The sequence below is a fragment of the Hydra viridissima genome, unplaced genomic scaffold (assembly GCF_058129835.1).
Source record: "Hydra viridissima isolate aposymbiotic clone 2 unplaced genomic scaffold, HvirCarnegie_v1 scaffold_6, whole genome shotgun sequence".
In the NCBI taxonomy this organism is placed as follows: Eukaryota; Metazoa; Cnidaria; class Hydrozoa; order Anthoathecata; family Hydridae; genus Hydra; species Hydra viridissima.
The window spans coordinates 17675798-17691054 of NW_028324305.1; the positions used below are offsets into that span (position 1 = coordinate 17675798).

Below are 15257 nucleotides of genomic sequence, written 5' to 3' on the forward strand. Positions count from 1 at the left end.
CTTTCGTAAATTTCAGTTTATAAGCTAACTTTATCGATAATTTATAAACAAATTTCTTATAAGTTATTATTTTCAAATGATATCAATGGATACTTATAAGTTATTTCTATTACATGATATAATCGATCATTGTGTGACTTTTTTAAGACTGTGTAACTAGTTTTAAGTTGACGATTTTATTACATAGTTTTAATCTAAGAATAATTTAAATAGCATTTAAATAGTCAAAGATTTTTACCACACGTGGAGAACTATTTAACTTTTTAACAAAAATATTCAGTAAACTTTGGAAGTAACCTTATTTAGTCATCTAAACATAGTTTTACACAAGTAAATATGTAGATATACCAATCGTTCAGACAATCTTGTTGTATGGAACTCGTATATTTACTGAACGCAAATGTTGTCGCTGTCTCAAACCTTTTTTTCGAATAGATTAGATCAGTCAATGAAGCCATTTTTCACAATAGGAAGACCTCCATTCTTAGGAGCGTTTAAATTCTTTGTGTTTAATTTTAAGAATATTTTTTCCTTATTATGGAATTCAAGCTTTGAGTATTTGGCCACACCTTTGAGCATTTGGCTACACCTCTGCAATTAAATATATAGTTATGATTAATACTGTGTTTAAAAATAATGCAAACCCATATTATAACTTTATTTATAAACATAGTATTATTTACAACTATATAATTAATTTTAAGCCGATTAAAAACAAGTTTTTATTATATTACATGACATATACCATTTTATACACACAGTTTTCATATATACATTATTAAATGGTGCAGCTATGATACCAACCATTAAAGGTGTAAAAATAGATTTTCATATCATGCAGCCTGTAAAGCTTCTGGTGTTCCAAGATGTTCTCTGCAGTTTCGACTTTCTGCAAAAACAGAGTTGGGAGCCAAGCCTAGAAACCCCACCTTTTTAAATGATGAAGAAGAAAAATAAAATAGTTGATTTTGCAAGTAATTGTGCAGCATTATGAATAGGATTTGTTCAATCTCAATTGCTAAAATATGCTGATTTTTTATTCTTCTAAGCATAAAAAGTCATTCAAAAATGGAAAACCTTCAGAAAAATGATGGCATGAGATGTACAAAAGATACAAACGTATAACTATACGTCACCCAGAAGGTACAATTACTGTTAGACAACACTGTATGAATGCTTGTAGAGTTACTAAATACAGCTATGGCAAACAAAATACATGTTATTGAGTTGTCAGCTCACACTTCAAAATGCCTTCATCCTTGTGATTGAACTGTTTTTGGCCCGCTTAAGAAAACTAAGTTAATGAAGAAAACTTGAAACAAATCTGTCACCCCAAATAATATAATATCTGATTTTTTAGCTTATGGAATTTATCCATATAATCCAAATATACTTCCAGCTGAAGCTTAAATGCCTAATTCTTTATACATAGAAGTTAATCATCAAAACAATGAGAACTTTTTAAGTAACCTAGGCGACCTACCTCAAGCATCTAATGGACATTTTAAAACAGCAATATTTATCAATTAAAAAATATAGTTACATTTAATTTTAATACACAAAATGGTGTCATGAACGAAATAGAAATAACAGGTTCAAGTGTCTATCAAAATTTTGCATTTAAAAATCCTTTTCAGGAGATCCAGATTCTGATGATTAAAATTACTCCACTAAAGTTGTTAAAAAAACGGAAACTATTGAAAAAAGTTATATTTTGTTTACGTCTCGAAAACTACAGGATAACAAACATGGCAGAAATTCAAGAAAATTTATCAAAGAAAAAAAGAGAACTTAATGTTGAATTAAAGAAAAAAAAAAACAGGAGAAAATAAGACTTAAAATATAATAGCTCTAAACTAATTGCGAAAAAAAAAAGTGAACAATTTATTTTTCTTTCATTTGTTTTTATTGTTTTTCTTTTAACTTGAATATTAATGTTATAGTTTCTTGCTTACATAGTATTCTTTTTCCTTCAGTTTAAATTATGCCTAAATCGGTAGCCAGAATTAAGTCAAAAGCGACCTGAATTAAGTTTAAACGGTCAGAAGTTGGTTTTTGTCATCTGAAAAATTGTATTTTCTTTTTCCTTACAAAAATATTCAATGGGAATTCATGGGTAACACATAAAATTACATTGATGCCCCGTGGATTTTATTGTGACCGCATGGTTTTTTGTTCATGTTTCATGCTGCGCACCATGGGTCTTCATGATTATCACATGGTTTATGGTTCCCTCATGGGATCTAATTGTTTTCCCATAGGTCCCAATTTTTGCACCATGGGTCTTAATGATTTCACGATGGGGTTTAATTATTAAAACTATGGTAACATATTCTTATCCCTATAGTGCCATGTGACAAAATAATCAACAAATAACCCAGCGAACATTGACAGATGGGTACCATATGGTTTTTAACTGGGCTTACGGGAACGGGATTTAGAAGGGTTTGTGTTCTGGTTTCCAGACGGGTCCCGTACGGTTGAAAAATTAAGCAAAAATAGTAATATGGGCCGCATGTGGTGTTTATAAGGGCTAAGAAAACTGGGATTTTTACGGGTTTCCCATTAGGGACCCATCTGGTGAAAGTAATATGCGGAAAAATCTATGCAATCAGACCATTATCGCCATTTGCAACTTACCTTGTGCAAAAAAGTTTTTACAATATAACGTATAAATTAAAGTTATAATCGTTTTCTCGTTTTATGCTTTTTATGAAACTCTATATAAAAAGTTGTTTTAACTATTTTTATTTTTTATACATAAACTTTTCTCTTTTTCTTTCTTTAGTAAAAAGTTGAAAATTTTACAAAGTTTTACATGCAATTTGAACAATAAATACTTTAAAGAATTCATTAATATTTACGTTTATGAAAAGTAACGCCACAAGGAAATGCATATAATATTATAAAGTTGACGTGAGTGTTTTCATTATTGTCTTACTTCCTTGTGGCATATATTCTTAGAACCATGAATGGTTTTTGAAGACCATTGAACGTTTTTCTGTAAATCCAAAAGTGCAATTTAGTAATATTTTATTCCTATATAAAGGAGATTGCGGAGTATGGATTTTTTCTACTTTCGTTTACATTTTGTAGCAGAGTAACTTACTGTGTAATTTCTGTACTGTGTTACTGAGTAAGATGTTGTATGCAAATGTTGCATTCGATGAAGAAAACAATACCGATTACGTACCACTAATTTGGTTAGTGAATGCTATGAGTGAAAAGGTGTTATCAAAAATTTTTATCCGGAAAATCTACAGATTGGCCTTGCTGGACAAATATGAAAAAAATAGACTTAGCTAAATCAATATGTCAAGAACCTGAGGTTGGATGGCTTAGGTTTTCAGGAAGAATTTTGTCAACTGCAGGTAGTTTATATAATATTGTCAAAGATAGTAAAGTAATAATTTTGATAATTTTTTATAAATTTATTTAAGCATTTAATCATAATTATTGAAATTTGAAAATGAAATTTTGGTACATCAATAATTATCATAAGTACTTTTTAAAATATAGACACAGAATCTGAAGCAAAAGAAAAATGCAGATATGCAGAAGATACCTCAAATGTTGATGAAGTATATCAAAACCAAAAAAATAGGTATATAAAGTTACATAATTTTAATTTAACATACAAAAGATGTTTATGTTAGTGTTACTCCGCTTATGTTTATGTAACTGGCTTAAAACTTGTACATTTATGAATCATTAAAATTTCAAAAAAAAATAATAATACTTTTGATATTTTGCCGATCCTTTAGAGAAAATCAAGAAAAGCCTTTTGAGAAAAGTGAGTAAGATTTTGTTTTAATACTTGTTTTAATATATATATATATATATATATATATATAATTTAGAGCCTTTAACATTACTTGCAGGTTCTTGTGCTAAAAGGGAATGTGGTGTGCATTGATATGAAACCAATTTACTTCATTAACCCCCTTGAATGTTTAAATTATTGTATCATATCCTCTAACTGCCTTCTTTTTTCTAGAGTTTGTAGATTGAGATAAGTTAGACAGGCTTTTATATATATAAATAAATAAATAATAAATACATGGGTTTACCCACAGCTACTGTGTTTTGCCAGAAGTTGGCAATACACTTGCTCAGCTGTACAACAAATTAAACAAAACTAGAAATTTTAATAATCAAGAGTTTTCTGGTGGAAGAGTTCTCCATTCACCATTAAATATGATTTTAGTTTTTCATTAAAAATAGTTTTTTTTTATATACTGATGGTATTTAGAAGTATATTCCAAAGTTTAAGACCATAACGAGATAATGCTTGATTGCTGAAATGTATATTGTACTTTGTTTCTTTTAGTTTTAGTGTTCTTTCTGACATAGAGTATTGAATTAAATTGCATAACGACGTTAGTGCTTCCTGTTTAATAAATTTCTGCATTATTAAAACGACCTTGAAATATATTATTTCTCTAATTTTTAGCCTATGCAAGTTGTTATATTCTTTGTTATTTACTTGAGTTTCTATTCTGGTGTTAAATTTTGCTGCACAATTCTGAGCAGTCTTGCTGCACAATTCTGAACAGACTGCAGTTTTTTTTAATAGTGTCTTATCAATTCCAAAGTAGAGGGAGTTACAATGATATAGTTGTGAAAATAATAATGAACATACTATGGTGCACAGATCTTTATGGGATAAGAATTGTTTTATTTTGGGTATTTTTCTCATTATATTGTAACATTTTTAACAATCTTATTTATTTGTGTTTTTAAAGATAATTGATTGTCAAGTATCACATCTAGACTTTTTGCGGAATCAACAAATCAAATGCATTTCTTATTAACAAAAGTACCCTTAATAATAATATCTTTTTGAATGTCAGGTGGTCCTATAATTAATATTTTTGTTTTTGATTGGTTTATGAATGATTCACACATCCATTTAGAAATGTATTCAAGACATTTTGGTATATCCACAACTAGATATTAAAGAGATTTGGACCCAGGACTGTACCTTGGGCTGCTCCATATTTTACATTTTGGTTAGATGAACACGAATTACCAATTTTAACTTTTTGGGTATGGTTAGCTAAAAAAGTTCAAATATATCATTGGTTAGTTTAAGTAAAAGTGTTTCAGTCGAATGATGTTGTTTGTAGATAAGTGTTTTTACTAATTTATATATATATATGGGCCATGGCATGACATTTTAGTGGGGGACCGAAGTACCAAAAAAACCTAAAATACTTTTTAAGTTCTTAGTGAGAAAAAATATTATATGAGGTCCTTTTGAAAAAATCAAGGGGGTCTTTGTCCCCACCCCCACCCCACCCCCCATCGCTGTGGTTATTGTATATATATATAGTGTGTGTGTGTGTGTGTATATATATATATATATATATATATATATATATATATATATATATATATATATATATATATATATATATATATATATATATATATATATATATATGTTTATTTATTTAAAAATATATACAATATCAATGTAAAATTATAATTTATTTATCAGTAACTAAAGGAATGTTATACATTTACTGTCACAACAATTTTTTATCTGAAGAGTGTTGAGTAGAGAGTTTTATAATATATTAAATGAATAAAACCAGGTGTGTTACCTATAAAATTTCAGACTAACAGTTAAATTTTATTTTTTACAGCTTATATTGAAACAAAAAAAAGCTTCGAAACGAGAATAAAACGATGGAAAAGCTTCCAATTCGCGAAACAACCGTGAAGTCAGATGATACGCGATTAAAGAATGGTTAAAAATTCTCTCAATTTTGACATTGTAATTTTAATTGTTATTTTGTTTGAAACAAACAGTCAAATCATATACATTTTTATTTTATCTGTAAATTATAAACGTAGATTTTCAAGATTTGCAATTGGCAAACTTTGTGGGAACTATACGGGTAACCCAGCGGGCATACCCATATGGGCCCCAGAGGAAAACCGTGGCCAAGATCCGGCGGGTTCCTGATGGGTTTCCCATATGGGTCCCAGTTGCAAACCCAAATGGCCCCCTTATGGTTTTAAAGTACGGGATTTGACTGGGACCCAGCGGGCATACCCATATGGGCCCCATATGGAAACCGCGGCCAAGATCCGGCGGGATACCGTTGGTCTTCCCATACGGGACCCAGTTGCAGACCCGTATGGGCCCCGTACGGTACCCGTCTGTCAATGTTGGCTGGGAATGTACCTCCGATTACGGCAAACTAATTTACGCAATCAAATTTAAGTATGAAAAAATTAACTAACACAAGATCGGTTTGAAATGGAAAATAGCTTATTAAATAAGTGTTGTACAACTTTGATCACCGCCTTCAGGCGATGCCTGAACCTCTTGCAGGTGCTCCTGATGGCCAATCAAGAGTTTTATTTTTATGAGTATCAGTGTCATCTATAAATATGAATAATAAAAAAACAAACAGTTTAAGTGCCATTTTAAATAGGTTTATTAGTATAAGGTTACATTAAAATCTGTCAATACCTTTGCGCAACAGAAAGTTACCTATAACGGCTTAAAACCATGAATCAAGCTCTGGAAAAAAAATCTTAAACAGTGCACTGTGGTAGCAATTACAGAAGTCACAAAAAGCAAATGAAATCCTTAATGAAGCATTTGCAAGAACACTAGACACTCTATGAGTTGAAAGAGGCATGTCTACAGCTCTAAACGGAGTGTTTAAAGCAATCGCAGAAGAGCATGAAATTCCTTGTGTGTTCCCTACAAAGCAAAAACGTCGAGCTAAACAACAGTTTGATTATGAAATGCCTGATGAACACTTTGATGCGGCTAAACAGCAGCTCAACGAACAATTTTCAATGCTAGAGATTTCAATGTCAAATTCAGTTTCTTATATGATTTTCATCAAATGAAAAATTTCTCAAATCATGGTATCATGAATTTTTCCACGAACCTGAAAATTGCTTTGACGGACTCTACGTCCAATAAATCAGACATGCAACAGAATTACCTAGTGAGCTGCGAAATATCTGTTTGGTTCTACAAGAAGACGTCAGATCTCCATTAGATGTGTTAACATTCATTGCGCTAAATAATTTGGCTTAAATCTGTTCGAATGTCTCTGTTGCTCTTAGAATAATACTAACAACTTCAGTACCCGTGGCAACTGCAGAACGCAGCTTCTAAAAATTGAAGTTAATTAACTCATATTTGCGTTCGACCTTAAATCAAGAAAGTTTATCCGATTTGGGGTTGCTGGCTATTGAACGAGAAGTTGATGCCAAAATGCCAAGCGGTTATTGGTGCTAGAGGTTATGCAACCAAGCATTAAAGCTAATTATAGTACTTAAAACTGATTGGATTTCTATTTCGTAGTTATGAGAGGGTGAACTAATTGTATTTCGTAGTTATGAGGGTAAACTAATTGTATTTCGTAGTTATGTAGGGGTGAACTAATTGTATTAAGTATTCAGTATTTAACAACAAAAATGTAAAAAAAAAACCCATATTTAATTAGAAACCATGATCATGTTTCTATGGCTTTTTTTACATTTTTGTTGTTAAATACTGGAAAAACATTACAACAACTGCAAGGAGAATTTCTTTCGCTCAAAGAATTATAAAAAAAGGGGGAAATTTTTGAGATAATATTCGATGAATAGTTGAATAGAAGAGGTAGACAATTCAGATTCTTTCTCTACCTCTCAGTTATCACAAATTCTCATTGTAAGTTTAAATAACAATGAAATGCTGAACTTAAGACTGGTTTGTATCAAAGGAAAATACAATACTCATTAACTAAAAAACTCTTTTAAAACATGTTAAAATGTTTTTAGAATATCGATAATGGTTGTGCAAGGATTAATTTAATCAAGGATTAATCATATAATTTGTCAAAACCAAACATTTTTCATTTGACAGTTTGTAATGTACAACATTCAAGGAAAATTTGTTAGGCCAAGAGATTAAAGATGAAATAAACTGGAAAAAAAAAATTGAACTGAAAATGAAGCCGAAAGAGAGTGGAGTTAAAAAAATGAGTGATAAATCTCACGATGATGCATCTTTCACCAGACGTTAAACATCATCATGGTGAAAACATCAAGAATCTTAGAAAAGTCAAAAAATAATTTCATTGAGTTCAAAAATGCTTTTGAATAAATATTTAGAGGATGTCATTAATAAATTAGAATCCTTGACTCAAAAATAGGACGAACACAATTTATCACGAAATTAAAAGATTCTTTATCTTTCAGCCTTCAATATAAAATTTTTTTATAAAATTTAGACAATATGCAGCTGATAGAAAATATAAACATTAGTTGATAGAAAATATAAATATTAGTTGATAGAAAATATAAACATTAGTTGATAGAAAATACAGCTATTCACGAAAGTTTAAACGATTGCAGAATTTTCAAATCTAATCTTCGGTTTTTCTTGAATAAAAATCTAACGGAAATAGATATCAAAATAACTATTTTTCCAATTGGGTAAATAGGTTATTTGTTAATAGAATAAAAAAAAAGTAGGTTTTGACTCATTGCCGTTTACTCAGAAATTTCATTTAAAGCCAGGTGATACAAATTAAGAGGTTTCACAAAAGTTTAAACGATTTTATTTAGGATCAATTATTTGCTAATTAATTGATAAATCCGCTGCAAAATTTTTTTTCGCAGCGAATTTATCAATTAATTAGCAAATAATTGAGTAGTTTTTCAATCAATAAATTCATCACAACATCATCAGGCAGCTTTTAATTCATTAAAAATCAACTTAAAATATTGTGAATTTCAAATTAATTTCAATTGCGTGCAAATGGGTCGAAAATCAGTTTCTAGTGACATCAAATGGCAAGTTATTGGTATGGCGCCGACAAAAAATCACACAAACGTTCAAATAGGCAAAATACTTAACATTTCTGAATATTGCGTTAGAAAAACCATCAAAACCTGGGAACTTACCAAGGACGTCTCCGACATGCCGCGTACTGGGAGACCATCCAAACTCAGCAACCGTGACAAAAATGGTATATTCAGAATGAGCAGAGAAAACCCCAGACTCAGCTACAAAAAGCTAGCACAAATCTTCAATGAGTCAAAAAATAATCCAAAAGTTAGCAGAGAGCTCGTGAGACGAACATTGTCGGACAAAGGTATTGGAACGTATATAGCTGCTAAAAAAACCTATTCTTTCAATCACGGATAAACGTAAACGAAGAGTGTAGTCCAAAGAAAGGCTGGACTGGTCTGTAAAACAGTGGGCAAACGTTATTTGGAGTGATGAAGCTGACTTTCAAGTTGTAAACCGCAAGGGAAGAATCTATGTCAAAAGATTTGCAACTGAGAAATATTCAGACAGGTTTTTGCAACATCGTCGACAAGGCGGTGGAGGTTCGGTTGGCATCTGGGGATTTTTTTCTCACAATGGTATAGGCTTCTGTGAGCTGTATGAAGGCCGAATTAATCAATACACCTACAAGAACACATTGAAAACGTGTTTAGTTCCATCAATTAGACACTTGTATGGCAGAAGCAAGCAATTCATCTTTCAACAAGACGGGGCTTCAGCTCATACAGCACACTCAATCAAAAAATATTTTTGGAAAAAAAAGTTCAATGTGATGCCCTGGTGCCCCAGATCACCAGATCTCAACCCAATCGAAAATATTGGATCGACAATCAACTGACATACCATGAAATTCAATCAATTCAGCATTTAAAGCAACTTTTGAATGAGTACTGGTTGAAGGTACCTTGCGTGATCTGCATGAAATTAGTTGAATCAATGGATAAAAACAAAGGAGGACACTTCAAATATTAATTTGGCTTTTTTTTTCATTTTTTGTTCGAATGTTGCAATTCGTTTAAACCTTTGTGCTTCTTATTTTTCCTATAAGATTTTTTGTAATAGCTTTTTTCTAACTAAATATTAAAATTTTTATAACATGTTCATATTCATTTTAAAGCTAATTACTTTTTCTTTAATAAATAAAAAAAATTAATTCGATATCATTTTACAGTTTTTCTTTATTAAACAAAAACCAAACATACTTGATAAAAATTCTGCAATCGTTTAAACTTTCGTGAATAGCTGTATTATGACTAATTAAATGTAAAACTAAAAAAAAAAAAAAAAAATTATTTTGGTTAATTCTCCCTGAGAATTAACCAGTATGATTACAAAGAAAACAACTGCAAAAAATTTTATATAAAGCCACTTTATATATAATTCTTTTGAATTTTATTTTGTTTGCTGATCAAAAAAACCTTTTCTAGCCTCAAAATCATGTAAAAATCCTTTTTATATATAATCAATCAAGAATTAAAGTGATTTAAAAGTATAACCATTAAACGTAGAAAAATTTTTATTGTTATTATAAATATTGCTACTCTTAAATACTTTATTCCTTAAACCTATTACAGATGATGACATTAAGTTGATGGACTTTATAGTTAAAAATACTTTTATTAAAAGAAAACCACAAGCTTCTTTGGAATGTAAAGGGATAAACTAATGTCGTGGAGTTATCATTTTAAAATAAAATCATGAAAAATATTGTCTTAAATAGAGTTAAATCTTTTCTAAAAAACTGAGTTGTTAAAAGATTTTTATCTTACTTCAGATTTTTCTTGCCTTATTATTCACAATAAAACTAAAAAACCTATATTAAACCAAAAACACCTTGTGAACATCTGTTGCGTATACTTTGGGCCTTAAATGTGTAAGCCTATATATATATATATATATATATATATATATATATATATATATATATATATATATATATATATATATATATATATATTAACACACACCAAGTCTTACTTTACCCCAACTCTAAACACACACCGAGTTTTTAATTTTATAAATTTTATGTTCATAACAAAATATGGACTGATTTTTCTTTAATTAAGTTATTAAACGCTTTATTCAATTACTGATAAAGTTCCTTCCCATTAGATTGTCATATGCAATCACATTTTATTACGAAAAAGTCATATATTATTAAAAAAAAGGTTATTAAAAACTTGAAAGAAGGACTTTTGTTGCAAGATTTTTATCCAATTTTTTATTGGGTGAAGGGTGGGGGAGGGGGTACAGCGAAGAAATAGTTAGCTCAGTATGAAAGATGGGAAAGCCGTGAAGTCTAAGGAAATAAAAAGTATCGTGCTTATTTAAAAGTAATTCAGTGTAACTTAGGCATAAAGATATTTTTTGTTTTTTAATAACTTAATTCAATCCGTTATTTTGTTTCGAAAGTAACTATACGATAGATAGGTTATGGCTGGCTTGGATTTTTATGACGAAGAGCCGAATAAAACTCGCTATCTTTGTCCAAGTGATAATAATTTTTCATCTCTCAGAAGTATTGATGATGAAGGTCTTTCTGAGTCAGAAATATTTTCACTTTCTTCGAGACCAGACATTCTTCGTGATATTATGAAATCTTTTTTTAAACTAAAACAAAATGACTGCCTGTGTGATGTAGTTTTAGTTGCAGAAGACAGTGAGATTAGGGCTCACAAAATAATTTTAGCTGCCACTACACCTTATTTCAGTGCGATGTTTACCAACAAAATGATTGAAAGTTCATCCTCTAGGATAATCATTCATGGTGTAGACAGTAAATCCCTTCAAGCACTTGTTGATTTTATTTATGGTGAAAATCTTTATGTACGAATTGATAATGTACACAAATTATTGTCTGCTTCATCTTTAATGCAAATTAATTGTGTTAAAGATGCATGTATTAACTATTTGATGAAAAAATTACACCCAGATAATTGCTTAACAGTACGAAATTTAGCAGATACTTATTTATGTGAAGAACTTTTAAAAGCAGCAAACTCATTTCTTGAAAAAAACTTTGTAGAGGTATCACAATCTGATGAATTTATGCAGTTAAATATTGATAATTTAATAGAACTAATTAAAAAAGATGATCTAAATGTTCGTTCTGAAGAACAAATTTTTGAAGTGGTTGTTTCATGGGTAAAGGTAGACATAGCAAAGCGTGAAGAATATTTGCCTAGGTTACTTGCTCATGTGCGACTTCCTTTATTATCTCCTCAGTATTTAAGTGATCGAGTTTTATCTGAAGAAATTATTCATAACAATATATATTGTAGAGACTTGATAGATGAAGCAAAAGATTATAAACTAATGCCTGAGCGCAGAAAGGAATTAAATAGTGAACGAACTCTTCCACGAAGAAGTAATGAAGCATCTGGAATGATATATGTTGTAGGAGGATTAACATCATCAGGGGAATCATTGTCAATTGTAGAAAAATATGATACCATTTCTGGAAAATGGAATCATGTTCTACCAATGTCTGTTCAAAGATCAAGAGTTGGAGTTGCGATTCTCGATGGAAAACTTTACGCAATCGGAGGTTTTGATGGAAATGTTCGCTTGAATGATGTCGAAAGATATGATCCTTCTCTTGGATGGTAATTCTCATTGATATGATTAACATCATTACAACACCCAACATATTACCCCCCATTATATATATATATATATATATATATATATATATATATATATATATATATATATATATATATATATATATATATGTATATACGTATATTGTGGTTTGTGTGTGTTTTTAGGGGATATAGAATAGTGTGCAAAAGTTTCTGGCGGGTGCCATTACTGAGTCTAATTTATTAAAACAAAAAAACAAAAACAGTTTAACAGTTTAATTCAAAAAAAAAAAGAAGTTTATACTCATTATAGGATGTTAGTATTAGATATAGGAAATGACTAATATTACTTCAAAATACCTTTGTATATATGGTTTAAAAGATCATCGATGTAGTGGAAGATCAAGAAAAGTATCTAAAAAAGTAGATTACATCATTAAACACAAACAACAGTGAATGGCAAGAAAACTGCTGCTGAAATAGCATGTGAGCTAAAGGATGAAAACCTAGCTAATATTAGTTTCAGCACCATGACATTGAGACTGCATGATGTGGGACTTTTTGGCTGTGTTTGTGTTAAAAAACCATTAATCAGTAAAAAAAAGTAAGAAGGCCTGAATAAAATTTGCCAAAGATCTGTTAAATTGGATAATCAAAGATTAGAAAAACGTTTTTCTCAGACAAATCAAAATTTAATCTTTTTAAAAGTTATTGTAGACAACTGTTCTACACTCAGAATTTAGTATCAAATACCTTTCCTAATGCCCTATTAGCATAAGGAATGATATTTGATACTAAATTCTGAGTGTAGAACATGGTCAGGCAAGTGTGATGGCTTAGGGAATTTTCTCTGCAGAAGAAATCAGTTAGTTGGTCATTATCAACAGAAATATGAATGCTGCTATTTATAAGGATATTTCAGAAAATAGTTTGATATCTTATGTTAAGGAAACAATTCTATAGAATTGGAGATTTTAGCAGGATTTACAACTCCAAACACATATCCAAGTTGTTAAAGCAATGGTTTTCTGCTTCAAATGTGAAAGTTCTTAGCTGGCCATCTCAATCACTGCAGTTGAACCCAATAGAACACTTATGAAACTTGCTTGATAGTCAAGTTTGAAAATATTGATATTCAAATAAAGCCTTTTTATTCAAGTCATTGCAGGAAGAATAGGATAGAATTGTACCTGGTTGTACTGATTGAGTCAATGCCACATCAATTTGCAGCTGCTATTGCTGCAAAGGGTATGGCTAAAATTATTAACATTAGAATTTAAGTCTATTATAGAACATGTAGGGTAATAATTTTTATGTAATACAAAGTAGGCAAAAGCCTTTGCACATGTAAATATGACAAGTACAATAGTAAATATATTCACAAGCATGAATTATATTCTTTAGCTATATTCTTTTGTATCCTTTATCTCATACTAACATCTCAATGATTATAAATCAATAAATTTCCTTTAAATGAATAAGAATAAGAACTGTTACTAGGTGGAGATTTTTGCACACCACTGTATTTGTATATGTTACAGGGGAGGCATTTATGTTTAATAAAAAACAGTTTTCTATTGTTACATTTTTGAGAAGCCTTTTCAAATCATACTGAAAAGGTTGCTAATAGTAATACCTATAAAAAAAAATCTAAAAATAAATTTGATGGAAGAAGTTTAATTTATGAATAATGAGACTTTAGTGTCAGAAAGGAAACTAAATGACACTGAAACTAAACAACAAGAGAAGAGGACTTCATAAATACAAAAAAAAGTTTAACCTGTTATATTGTATTTTTTGAAATTACATTCCACCTTGGCATCTTAAAAGAAAGCTATTTTTTTGAAAACCAGATATTCACTAAATTTGTTTATCATTTATTTAGAATAATTCTTTTACTTTTAGTTGGAAGAAGATATGCCCGATGAACATCCGTCGAAGTGCAGTGGGAGCAGCAGTATTGGGTAACAAAATCTTTGTGGTAGGTGGCTATGACGGAAACTCTTCTTTAAATAGCGTTGAATGTTATGATGCAGAAATGAATCAATGGAGATTTGTTGCTTCAATGTCAACATTAAGAAGTGCTGCTGGTGTCAGTACATTAAATGGTAAGTTTATTTCAAACGTTTATTTCTGAATTATTAAAGACCAAAACTAGCTTTAAAGCTGTGTAATTTCTGCCAAGTAGTTATTTTTTAACATCAATGTTTAAATTCCAGGTAAGCTATATTGCGCGGGTGGACACGATGGCTTGACCATTTTTTCCAGTGGAGAAGTGTATGACAGCACACTGCGACAGTGGCGTGCTATAGCTCCGATGACTGTAAGGCGATGTCGCCTTGGCTTAACTGTCCTCAATGGTCGAGTGTTTGCCTGTGGAGGGTATGATGGAACATCGTTTTTAAGTTCTGTTGAGTTTTATGATCCATACAGCAATCAATGGCAATACGTTGCACCGATGACGCAACGTCGAAGCCGCGTTTCAACGGTTACTTTGGGTGGGAAGATTTTTGCTATTGGAGGTTATAATGGTGCAGCAAATCTAAGTTCCATAGAAACATATGACCCGTGGACGAACGCATGGAGTTTAACTACAGAAATGAGTATGCACGATGGTGGTGTTGGTGTGGGTGTTTTACCAAGATTGTCTTAACTTGTTCGAAAAATGGTTAAACATCGTTTTAAAATATGTTTTTAACTTAAAATGGCCAATGGGATTTTCGCCGGATTATTATCCTCAAAATCTACTTAGATACCATTTTGGTTTAACTTTGGCATTTGATTTCTGTAATATGTTAAATGAAATATGCTTTGTGAAACCTGCTACTCTTTCAATGTCTATGTGAAATTTCTTTGAA

At 30.5% G+C, this 15257-nt stretch overlaps 1 protein-coding gene and 1 pseudogene across 2 annotated transcripts; both read left to right on the forward strand.

Moving 5' to 3' along the window:
* The first annotated feature begins 2411 nt into the window (after window positions 1-2411).
* On the forward strand, window positions 2412-5829 carry LOC149887324 (uncharacterized; annotated as a pseudogene). The gene is made up of 6 exons (XR_016453782.1): window positions 2412-3371; window positions 3520-3604; window positions 3765-3793; window positions 4577-4686; window positions 4917-5049; window positions 5652-5829. The product of XR_016453782.1 is annotated as an uncharacterized LOC149887324 (transcript).
* Window positions 5830-11174: 5345 nt separating this feature from the next.
* Window positions 11175-15222, forward strand: LOC145190202 (kelch-like protein 18). Its single transcript, XM_080066998.2, has 3 exons — window positions 11175-12420; window positions 14305-14507; window positions 14619-15222. Exons 1-3 carry the CDS (start codon window positions 11249-11251, stop codon window positions 15050-15052), a joined length of 1809 nt encoding a protein of 602 aa, XP_079923124.2. The 5' UTR covers window positions 11175-11248; the 3' UTR covers window positions 15053-15222.
* The last annotated feature ends 35 nt before the right edge of the window (window positions 15223-15257 follow it).

Bases quoted from the DNA above. Each gene is read 5' to 3' on its own strand.
- LOC145190202 (XM_080066998.2), top strand. From the start codon at position 11,249: ATGGCTGGCTTGGATTTTTATGACGAAGAGCCGAATAAAACTCGCTAT. The intron at 12,421-14,304 runs GTAATTCTCATT...TTTTACTTTTAG, and splicing joins TATGATCCTTCTCTTGGATG to TTGGAAGAAGATATGCCCGA. The intron at 14,508-14,618 runs GTAAGTTTATTT...TTTAAATTCCAG, and splicing joins TGGTGTCAGTACATTAAATG to GTAAGCTATATTGCGCGGGT.